The 12,374-nt window shown below is 40.1% G+C and overlaps 1 protein-coding gene across 1 annotated transcript in view; it reads left to right on the plus strand.

Annotated features, from left to right (window-relative positions):
• Positions 1-514: 514 nt before the first annotated feature.
• The window catches only part of arhgap21b (Rho GTPase activating protein 21b), a 35,688-nt gene continuing 23,828 nt past the window's right edge, over positions 515-12,374 (plus strand). Inside the window, exons 1-4 of the mRNA XM_041949235.1 lie at positions 515-687; positions 1,697-1,890; positions 8,704-8,883; positions 9,058-9,079. Coding sequence (XP_041805169.1) covers positions 1,825-1,890; positions 8,704-8,883; positions 9,058-9,079 — 268 coding nt within the window. The 5' untranslated portion in view covers positions 515-687; positions 1,697-1,824. The remainder of the gene's footprint in view (positions 688-1,696; positions 1,891-8,703; positions 8,884-9,057; positions 9,080-12,374) is intronic.

The raw sequence follows: 12,374 nt of genomic DNA on the forward strand, positions 1-12,374 counted from the left end.
CTGTTAAGGACCGTCAGTGTTCAGTATTTCATTTGAATAATCTGCTTTGGGGAATATACAATGGAAGCACGATGAGAGCAAAGATTATATGCTGTGTGCTATGTGTGAACTCACATTCCACATGCACTGCCATGCACATGCCAGCCCTGCACGACCTCACTTTGAACCAGGACATGTGACTCCTGGTTCAGCCTTGCTGTTTAAATGAGACGAAAACGAGTAGGATTGTGAAAACTCTGAAATGTGACATGTGGACACAGTGTCTGCGTCTACTTCAGGCTCCTGAGAGAGTGTCTGCGCTCCCTCGACTAGTTGTACTCTCTTGGAACGGTTAACACGACCTTTTTAACAGTGCAGCGGCAATTTTTGTAAACTCTCGCCTGATTGGTCCGCTCAAATACAACACCGCCCGTGATTGGCTGAGAGTGTCCTGTTGACCGAAGGTGGACTCCCAGAGAGTCGGAACGCTGGAAGCAAAAAATTCCAGCTACAAAACTGCACCATGCGCCTCCCCTGAGTGGGTTTGGAGTAATCACCGGGAAGCTGTTTGTACTGAAACTATATTAAATTATGACTACGCCTGACCATCCTGAAGCTCCCACGCTATGATTTTACTCTGTCTGCTCGCTTTTATGGACAACCGCCGCCGCTGTTGCCCGCCTGTAACGACTCTTCACAACTACACAGGTAACTTTGTTTTAACTCCAGCCGTTAGCATGGATGCTAACCGCAGCGTTAGCAGGCTGTTGCCGCAGTTGGTTTGGTTGTCGCTTTTGCCCACTTTACACGCTTTACAGGTAGCCTTCACACAGCACTTCACACGGAAAGTGGCTACAGCGTCTCATATCGCCCTTTTAACCTGTTCTGTTGCTATTTTATTAAAAGTTAACAAAGGAAAAGCTTCTTTTGTTGGTCGCTCGAGAACAACAGCTCGACACGCTCTGCTCAGTTGACCATCGATCTCAAACAAGAGAAATTCAAATTCACCGTCTAAAAATCACTTGAGCGGTGGTTTTCTCATCGGGAAAACAAACACTACAACGACCTTAAGCGACTTGTACTTTATAATGTCGCTTTTATAGGTGCGCTGTAACTTAATTTCAACCTTTATCTCGCCCTGCCTCCTGTCTGTAGTCCACTTGTTGCTGGCCATTCATTATGCAGTGTTGACTATCCACGTTGTTGTGCTTGAGGCTGATGACAACAAGCCTAAATTGTTGTCGCGTGAATAATGCGGTGATGACGTGCTTTGTCACACAACTGCCTTCGACAACAAAAACTCAAGGTGATGCCTCTATTAGGTGTACATTCAGCTTTGACTGCTTTTAAAACAGTTAATAGCTTTGTTAACGAACTTGTGCTCACATCCCGTCATACGGCGTTAGATGTTACCACTCCAAGTGAGGCTGGTTCCCGTGATCTCAGTGTAAAGGTTGGTTCAGTCGAGACACAAACATCAAGTAGAAAATAGCGTTATGTTAGGACCTGTTGCATAATGTTGATTGTCCAGAATTAAGCACGGATGGTCTACTATTATGAGCTTTAAACAACTGAGGTATTCATTCATGTTGTTTTACAGAACCTTGAACAGTGTAGGATGCCAGATCTGAGCAGTTGATTTAAAAAAAAATCTGCCTGTAATTCAACAAAACAAAATGCAGCAATGACACGTCTCTTTCCCTTGTCTCTGTAACAGATGGAGTAAGACATGAAGCAAGAATGGAGGGGTAAATCGGACACAGTGGAGCATTATTTCTTGCATTCTGCCGGAGCTACCTTTTCGATGTGGGCGTTTGCAGATAACAGGATTTTAAGTCAGGTTGAATGATGGCATCACGTTGGGTTCATGAAGATGATGAGAGACAGCAAGCAAGGTCCTCTTTCTGTGAGGTAAGCACAACAACAACACAGACTTTGTACTGTATTTCTAAAATGATTAAAGATGTTTTTTAAAGGGTGATCTTAAAAAGGATTTTTGGGGCAAACTGACTTGACTGGTTTCTGAGTCTTCTCTCTCTCAGTTTGGTGTTGGTGGGGGGAGTAATGTGGTTGACATTTTGCCCCAGCTGTTTGTGCTTGTAACAACTGTCAGATTGTTTTGCTATTTCTCACCAGTGCTTCAATATTTTGTTTCTTTTTGGTAATTATAGGCATCAGATTTATGTCAGAGTTTTTTTTCCATGCCTTTTTTTTTTCTTTTTGAGGTGTTGATCATTGTAGATGAAGAGATCAAAAGACAGGTTTCAGTCGCAGAACAGCATTGAATTAGATTTGAAATTTTAATTAGACATCACTTTAGGAAGTGGGAGGAGACAATGGCGTTGAAGCAGTTTATTCAAGACCCGTTCTTTCAGATTTTTAAGCTGTGACCCCTGTAATACCAGACGGGACACCATCTGCTCCTCGGAAAGCTTGTTGCCTGAATGAAGACCTTCATGGTAAACTAGGTAGCGACCCAGTGCTCTTTGAAATGAAAGGGTGCCTATTTATAGAATCCATAGTTTTCTTTCAGTCCCTCCATTGCCTTTAATGTAATATTTAGTTCTCCACTTAAACCTCCCTGCTTTTATGTAAATAACCTCTTAATGAGGGATGTAAAGCTCCTTATGTTGTCGCTTCTAACATACTAGTATTGAATTTGATTTTAGATCATTGCACTGAACACAGGAGAGCAATCTTGGTTCTTGACAAGATATTAAATTAGTATCAAGTAATAGACTCAATCAGACTGAGTTTGTTTTTAATTTAATTTATTTATGTTCAGGATTTTTATCCAGAGCCCTGAAAATACATATTTGGCATTTTAACAGAGCTAGAGCTCATTTAGAAGCCATACTGCAGAGACAGCTTGTGTTACATCCTTGTCTTTTTCACTTTCTTAACTAAAAAAAAAAACAAACTCAGATGATGTGCTTACCTTTGTCATTACAGCCATCTGGATGCAGCCCCTTAGCTTCCAAATGAGTTTAATGAATGAATCTAATTGCACCTAACCATTCTGATGCAGAAAATGTGCTCATTTTCTCAGAAAGCAGTATACAGGTGTCAGCATTTAATATGAAAAATGTTGTTAAAAGACAGCAAAAGACAGTTGCATTTTTATTTTTTGCATAAGACATAAGAAACTTGTTTCAGATATTCTTTTTTAAATGTTAGTGCAGTGTGAGGATAAACCTCAGCACAGTGCAGTCAGTGGAAACCCCTCTTTCTTTTAGCAGTCCTTCTAATAAGGCTACCACACAAACCAATTCATGTGCTAATTTTGAGCCGGAAACCCCCTGGAGTCTCTGGTCCTAGGATTTTCTGGAAATCATGACACTGTGGATTCAATGACTTAAGAAGTTTCCTAAGTGGATGTTTTTTTTTTTAAGATCACTTTTCTAATGTATCTTTATAAAAAACAACTTGTGATGACCTCAGTTAACAGTGTTCGGTCATCCAAGATTTTGATGATAGATGGGTGTGACTTTGTTTTTATTCAGAGAAGCATGGCGTTGTTGCTGTTGTGGGAAGAGGATTGGTTACTGTCTTAAATGTAGTGAAGCACAGAGAGAGACCTTCAACAAAATAACATACAATTTTACTTACTGTGTTGTATCACAGAAACTAGTATTTAGTGATATTTAGAAAACGTGTCTCTATCTTTCTGAGAAACACATTGGACTTTGGCTGTCTGTTAGCTTGTCCCTGTTGACTCCCAATGGTAGCTGCTTTCATGCTTGTAAGACAACACTTCATCCATGCTTCTCGGATAATACGGTACCAGTCACACAGTTTTCAACTTTTGCCCTATTTACAACCATTGGCCTCATAGATAAATTCTTGTACCGTGTTGTGCTGGCAACAACTTGAAAGAGAAACAATTTGTTATTTAAAGTAAGATTTTTGTCTTTGGCTTTTGCTTTTCCCCATCTACACTGGAGTGTTTGTCAGCATTATTGGCTCAATTGTGCATGGTATTCAAACACTATAGCTGAATCCAAATAGCAGACAGAGTGAGCTTAATGTCTCCTTCCTCTACTTGATTCCTCTGGTCAGATTGAGTTTTCAGCACAGAGATTTGTTGTGTGTGTGGTATGTTTGTGGCAGGATTTTTCTGCATCATGCTAGGATCTTTATTGTATCAAACTATGCCATGTGATACTTGTGTTTCCTATACAATGAGTAGCCTTTTTCCACCTACACACCAGATTATTATTCTCCAGTACATTGACAGAAATGAGACTGGAGATAAATTAATTAATGTTTTGGATGATGAAGCATGATCCATATTTAGCACTGTACAAGGCTATTGACAAACAATCCCCCCCTGTCCCCACAATCTTGGCCTCATTAAAGCTCAGTGTTTATCTCATTTAGGCTGGCTGCCTTTTACAGAACCCCCTGTGCAGGCATCGCATGGCTAACTGATGGCAATCGGAAGGGAAAATTGACCTTCAATTGGATAGAAGAAGTCTGTTACTTCCTGTGGCCTTTTGGTTGTGTCTGTGATGTCTCAGGGGAAAACATGAGAGATGGGCTATGTGAGCCAGTTTTTCCTCATTGCACAGTTTCTGTGCACTAAATCCATGTCATCTTAAATCTATTCTGACCAATCTAAGTGTTCAGTGCCCAGCTTTGGTGAAGCTTTGGTAGAGAAATAAGTAAACAGCTGTGTTTCTAAAATAGCTCCCTTCAAGGAACCAAAGACATCAGTAATTTCATCACACGGATGAGAGTGGTATGTTTGCAGTCCAGTCTGATTGCTGAATGCTGCTGTGGACAGTTGACCTGTCACTGCAGTGCTAACTCTGTCTGAGAAGGCATGGTTGATGCCCTTCTTATTTATGTTTTATTTCATATTCTGCATTTATGCAAGGGAGATGCATAGCCTTAATTTATTCAGTGTCACTGTTTCTAGCAGATACAGTATGACATCCATATGTTTTTTTTCAGTTGCTTCTGGGTTGATGTTTTTTTTTTCCCTGGGTATTCCAGGAAAGCGTTGAATTGCATACCTTTTTATGTGTATGTTTACATTAAGGTACATTTAATTAACTCTGTATGCTGGACCACAATTTTAGTTTCAGTATTTGCCTGTGACAGACCTTTTTTAGATGAGCAGTTTCTTTGTCCAACACAATACCACCAGAAAGTGGTCCAGAAAAAGAAATGGTCATAGAGTTGAATCAGTGCTTGTTTGATGTGTTATACAGGTACATTATAAGTGTCACAATGCTAAAATTTCTAGACTAATGATTTAGATCATACCATATTGGGCAGGTGTTCATACCATTGTGTCCAGTCACTGTAGTCATGGAGGTCTGCTGCCTGTAATAACATGTATGAAATACAAATGATCAATGTACCTATCAGTTTTAGTAAGAAATTGGTAACTGCCCGACTTTACAATTGGCAAAATACATGTCATGTTCCCCTCTGTTACAGAGCCACTGTGAAAGTTAAGTCATGTTTTCACTTTTTCAGACGATGATGCTTGAAGAATTTTAATGAAAAAGCATTTGAGAAAGACATCCTGCATGAACAGAAGCCACAGGGCTATTCTGTGTCTCATTTATATGTTTTAGCTAGAAGTGTGGCACGCACAAAACATGCCATGTATCTATGAGGGCTGAGTAATGATGCTCCTAACCTTGTCTTGCACTACAAGGCCGGAACGCCCAGGGCTCACCAGTGGCCCCCTGTATCATTATCTTAGGCTTTTCACAGTTAAGTGCTTGGTTTGGACGGGATGTGGTGTAGAATGTAGCAGCCCACAGAGAACTAGGTTTCTTCACATTTTAAGGCTGTGTACATCTCTGGTGTTTTTAGAGCTGATGTCATGTCGCGCTTGTATGTCATTTGGTGACATCAGCAGCATTTTAAACATACAGGCCATGCAGTCTGGTTTTTTAATATTTGTTAAAAATGAACAAGGTGGAAATTCCAGTTTCTTTTTCAGTATGCACTTATCCTCTAGATATCAACATTTGTGGTGCATAAACAGCTGTGCATGTACGGTGTTTCCCCTAAAATGTCTGATGTTGGTGGGAGGTACTGGTTTGCTTACCCGCTAATCTCTGTGGTGCGGGAACCACAGATGTAGTCACCTTACAGTCTCTCAGAAAATGACCACATGTACTCTGGACTTAACATGTCTTAATATGATGGTATAAACAGTGTACCATTTGTCAAACAAGAATAGATTTTAAAGAGCTTCAATCAGGGGTCTAAGTTTGTAGGCATAGCTCAATCAACATTGCTGCATTGTGAAAAGCATGTAAGAAAATTTCTCACAAAATCGTCTGTAGCTCTCTGTTATAGGCATCTCAGTGCAATTGTATGATAGCCATGCATGTAGAGGAGCAGAAAAAGAATAATCTTAAGATCATGTTGTACTGCTGCCATTTTATGTCGGTAGACCTCTGTGGCATAGAGGAATAAGCCACAGTATATCACACATTTGCTACACAGGCAGTGTTTGTTTGAAGGATTGGTTAATTGTTGGTTTAGTTGTTTCCTGGGGGATTTGTTGACAGAAAAATATGTAGGATATCACCAGGCTAACTGAGATCTAGTGGTTGGAATTGGTGTTTCCAGTCTGAGGCACAGGACTGGTTCCCGTTTGAATCGAAGAGCTATCCAGCAGAAGAACAAATGCCTTCTGAAAACTCTCTCCCAGCTGCCTCACCCAGTGCAAATATCAGTCTAGCATTCTAGTGATTCATAAATGGCTGAGAGGCATTCATTTGTGGGCAGCAGACGATAGGTGCATATTTTGACATGGGTGTTCCTTTCATGTGCTTTTCTTTATACCCTGTTTTTTGACAAGTAATCTCATAATTGTTTCCTCTATTCCCTGATTGATTCCCTTTTTAAATCCGTGTCTCAGTTATTTGAAAGCATTATTAATGTGCTCTGTCAGGTTTATACTGAAGCCTTGCTTTGTTCTCCATCCTTAATAATAGCTTTTTAAAAAAATGTTGTTCAATAAGAGGAAAAACCATAAGGGAAATGTTGGTCTGGAATTTACTGACCTGGAAAGTCACAGCAGTATTAACTATGCAATGATAACACTGCTTGGCATGCGTCTGTCAGGAGGCCCACACCCCTTCTGTCGTCCACATCTAAAGATCAGAGGCTTGGAAATTGCCCTGTGCACTGGCTGCTAAATCAGTTCCAGTAGACTGGGATTGGCTCAACCCGGAGACATGAGGGGAGCAATGCAGGCATTTCGAACATCCAGTTGATCTATTGTCATATCACCAAAAGCACTTCTCCATTTCTCCCTGGATTTGAATGTGTTCTAGTGGTGTTAAAGCAGCCAGAGATCATACAGACACAGACTACAGCAGACAGACTATAGAAGTGCCGGTATCACAGAACAGCTCAGGCTTGGTTACACAGTAAAACCTGTTTTGCTAGTTTCATCAAAATAAATGGGTGTCAGCTGTACCTGCAGCTCTGTTTCCCAGCCAGCCACACTAGTGCTGTCGGTCCTTACTCTCTGCAGTATACACATTTTAATTCCTTATATCTGTTCTAACAGCTCCGGGTGCCACTTAAAATGCACTTTGATCCAAGTAGTTTATTTTACTGCCTCTTTCAGGAGTATATGGTTGAAAAGCAGATTGCTAGTTCCTGAGAAGCTTTAAAACATTCTGCAAAGAGTAACCTGCTTTAACTTGGCACAGACATCCAGGCACATAATTTATTTCTAATGAACCATTGAGTGGGAGGCTGAAGGTTCATCCTGTGACATATTCAGAGCAATTGGACGGGATATTGGTGGTTTTAAGTCAGTGTGAACAAACTGTTGCTCGGGTTTGTTTTTTGAAATGTGGTTTGGCTCATTCACTGCTCCCTGCATCAGCCAGATCATGTGGGAGAGCTGTTTTGATTTATATATTTCTCTTTTGGTCAAAACATACACGTCAGATTTGTGGAAATTTTGTTTAGTTTTGCAACTTCATTAATCACAAGTAGACAAACCTCTTGCGAATTCTTTATTTATCTTAGCACTGTTTATGTTAACATGCAGATAATTCACTCTGATTTTCTGACATTTTACTCAATATATCTGCCCAGGCAGAGATGGCGTGAATGCAAGCTCATCAAATTCCTCACATTGTGGGGGATAGTCTATGCTTCATGGGGGAGGGGGAGGGTTTGTTTGAGACAGGGTGAGGAAAATACTTTTTCAGCATGGAAATACAAGACAGTTTGAAAAGAGGTGTTGCTGAAAGTTGTACTGGAGCTAGGAATATGATATGGGGAGATCTGAGTAAAGGGGGGTGTTGCTGCACACACTATACTACAAAGGTGCAAGGCTATAAATAGCCAGTAAACACAGGGGTGGGTGTCTAATGCCTTGAAGCCTGACATGCTCTACTCTCCAGCTGTGAAAATAGGATATCATGACTTGACTGTAAACACTGTACAGCTGGTAATGTTTTTCAAAAACCCTTTCTCCTCTAAACCATGTCCAACTGTAAGGAATGACTGACGGTGTAAATTTACAGCAACCTTCACTGAATAGGTGATTTATGGAAATGTGGCTTATATTTGTGCTGTAGTTTAAGGAACACAGGTTTTGGTTTTTAGCACTGGGGGTTTTCCAGCATTTACACTTTCGATTTTAGGATTTCACTGCTGCATTTTTCAGCAGATACCCAGCCAATCTATAAAAGTGAAACTCCTTTAATTTCCTTTCTTCTGTTGTAGAATGAATTTCCAGAGTGGGGAGGCTTGGCTGATTCTACTGCAGGGCAATACCCAACAGAAGAGGAGTTCTCGTGGCCAAGACCTAAAACCGTGCTTTTGCGTCGAACTTCCCAAGGATTCGGCTTCACTCTGCGCCACTTCATCGTGTACCCACCGGAGTCGACCGTACACTGCTTCCCGGTACAATTCAGCATTGTGTTTGTTTTTAAACTTGCCAGTAGCTTTCCTGAGTTTCATACACTTGAGTATTGCTTTCTTATCGTGTACGATAACACTGAGTCAACAAAAAGCCTGATACCTAAATTCTGTGATCATGAACAACAAAGTCATTTGAGTATTTCTGTGTTTTTACAGGAGGAAGATCATGGCCACAGAGGTAAGCAGAAAAACTCAGCTGTTCCTCTTCATGCCTGCCCTTCAGCGCTGCTGAGTCAGCAATGCCTCTGACTTCTGATGACTCTTAATCCATCCACTCTTTAGTTGTTTTTGCTTCCTTATGCGATGAGAACAATGTAACTCCTGTGTGTCACTGACCTTTGTGGAGGCATAAAAGGTTTGGTCAGCACCACCTGTTTCTGTCCTGCACTGACCCACCTCTTCATATTGTTTCACTTTGTTGTTCTTGCTGCTTTTCCCCCTCACCATAAAAAGGCTGTCAGAAAGAGATGGCCTCAGTTTTACTGGCTTGTGTGTGTTTTACCCTTTTACCCCTTGTTATTCTCGGACCGTGTTTGTTTTTCTCCCTTCGTAAGAGACAAACCTCACATCAAACCACTGGCAGACGTTAATGTTGATTTATTTGAATACAAAGTTGCATACTTTAAATGCCTTGTGCAACATAACTTACCATAAGTCACAATTTTAGCATGCCCATTGTCAACCCTACATTTTTAAAACAAATGTTTTGGTTGCGACTCTCTGTCATTGACAGTAGTTATTTCCTACAATTTTTGTAAACTTACCTTCTAGGCCCTAAAAATACAATTTAAAAATATGTCCCTTACAGGTTTTGAAATCAAGTACATGACACTGAAGATTGATATTTCATAGAGGTGTCAAGTGCATTTATTACAGCTGTTGCTGAAGACAAAACTCATTCGTTTTGTCTTAAGCAATTTACATCCAGAGGAAAGATGATGGTGACTTTTTTTTATAGTATATCTGTGATGTTTTATTTTGACCTGTTTTACAACTCATACTAAAACATCACAATTTAAATTTTATCTAGCAAGACTTAAGTTATTGTAAGGTCTGAGTTGAATTTCCAAACCTCTATGGTTAGCCAAGAAGGAAACTTTAAACTTTGAATTGATTCTTCATGAAAGGTGGATAAAGACGTTCTGTACTTATTGGGGCTTCCTCAACTAGAATATATTTCATGAAGATTTTCCTGACAGGAATTCTCTTGGAGTTTGTGTGATCACTGTGAGGTTATGTCCCATTAGCTTGTTGAAGGGCTCTTTGTTTAGTCTGTTGCTGTTTGCTGACCATGAGGAGGTTGCTGTCACTGGAATTCATCCAGGTGGACGTCAGTAATTCGATTAGTCAGTTATTTTCCTTGGAGAGGGAAGTTGTACAGGAAAAAAACATCTACCATATGTTGTGCAAGTGAATTATTATTTGCACAAGTAATCTCTGTGTTATCATTGAGACACTGGGGAACCCCATTAATCTGTTCCAACCTTCCTCAATGCTTGTCATGTATGACTGCCAAATGGGGATGAATGATACTGAGAAAATCAAGTATCACTCTATGTTTTATCTAATACCACAATATATACTGACAACATTTAATTGTGGGATTATTGGTGGTTTTGAGAGGACATTAGATCAGATGAAAATTTATAAAGGAAAAACATTAGTAATGTGATATGGTGACACTGACAGGTAGAGGCATTCATAATTCATGTCAAGTACACAACACTACAGTCAGTCAAGCTCAGATATTAAAATCACATGACTGTAAAGCAGCCTTTTTAAAGTTCAAAAACACAAAGCACTGTTACAGTAAACAGAATCCAAGACGATTTCTTATGTCATATCAGTGTTGATGTTATAACACTGGACTCCCATCTGTAGATGTGGGTTGATTAACTTATGGTGCAACAGATCATGTGGGCTGTTGTGTAGTATGACACGAAGACGCCGCTCATTAGCAAGCAGACATCACAGATCACATGGTCATCTTCACGTACTTGCTGACACGTTGCTAATGATAATTGTTGCTTTCATCCAATTAAAATCCTGGATGGAGTGTATATGATGCATGTACACAGTGAATTGTGTTGATGTGCACAGACGCACACGTATCCAGTAAGGCACAGACAGGACATAGCTTTTTATCTATAGAGGCTGCTCTAAATAGTAAATGACTTATGTTTTCTACAGCATCTGTCCATAACCACATGATGACATGGTATTGTTGTGTCTCTGTTCCAATTTTGAATTGATTTCCGTGACAACAGGGATATGATGGAAAGAGCTTGCACACAGAGCTTGCTCATCCTCCAAATTTAAACTTCATGTAATAGGACAGCAGGGCCAGCCGCCGCTAAAGTAGTTTTGATTTATATGTCACCCAAAAACTAAAACTGAGGACATAGACCGTTTGGTCTGGAGCTTTTCTGCTTAAGTAAGCCAGAGAATATTAAAGAATCCTGACAGTTGCATAATGGCGACCAAGGATCGTTTTAAATCCACACTGGGCGAGCCTTGTCACAGTACCACACCAAAGAAATAGAAATGCAGGCAGACATCAAAAGGAGGAAGGAGAGAGCTGCACACGCATACTTCTAATGCTGCCTTTTTTATTCATAAATTGAGTTTTTTTGGCGCTCTACACTCTTCAGAATAAAAATTCCCTTTATCTGATACATTTGGTCCACAGTACAATTTGGATTTGTCTCCAATGCATTTACAGTCAGTTTATTCAAGTCGTCCCTCTGCCTAACTTTAATTAGCATCTACACCCTTTGTACTATGAAAAAGCATGCATAGAGGCATGCACAGTGACAGCCATGTTTAAGAGCCATATTTAAATCCGTTGACCACATTTTTGCAGATAGAAGTATTCTTTGGTATTTTTTAAGAAACCAATGGACTTCAGAGAAAAGACACGAATTAGACTGTAAGAATTGAAGGGGCAAGCTTTCAGAAAGCACTTTATTGAAACATAAACCATTACCATATTGGACATGTGATGACTAGTATGACTAGTATATCAATGTGTAGAAAAATTATTGTATCCACTGAACAACTTTGAACAGCTCTATCTGTATTTTACAACCGTCTCTAAGCCAAAGGAACAAAATTTAGATCTCATGTTTTGACCACTGCCTGCCAGAGAAATTGATGACAGCATTGTCTTGATCGCCATTTGATGCAACCGAGCATTCAGATAAAGTGTGGTTTTATTTTCAAGAAGGCAATATGTGCCAAAAGATGGATTTATGAATAAAAACATTGCATCAGAGTTACGAGTGTTACACCCTCATGCGTCCACAGCGCCGCACCACCATCAATTCTCTCATTGTGTTAGTCTGCTGCTTCCCAAGACAAAGCTCCTCTGTCACAACTCTGGGGTCAAGTTTGGGTGCACTTGTGATCTAATGTTTTCTTGTCAACTCTACCATCTTTCACACGGAGAGGGGCTGTGTTTTACCTCAGTCGCA

This window comes from Chelmon rostratus, chromosome 12 (genome assembly GCF_017976325.1).
Source record: "Chelmon rostratus isolate fCheRos1 chromosome 12, fCheRos1.pri, whole genome shotgun sequence".
NCBI lineage: Eukaryota > Metazoa > Chordata > Actinopteri > Chaetodontiformes > Chaetodontidae > Chelmon > Chelmon rostratus.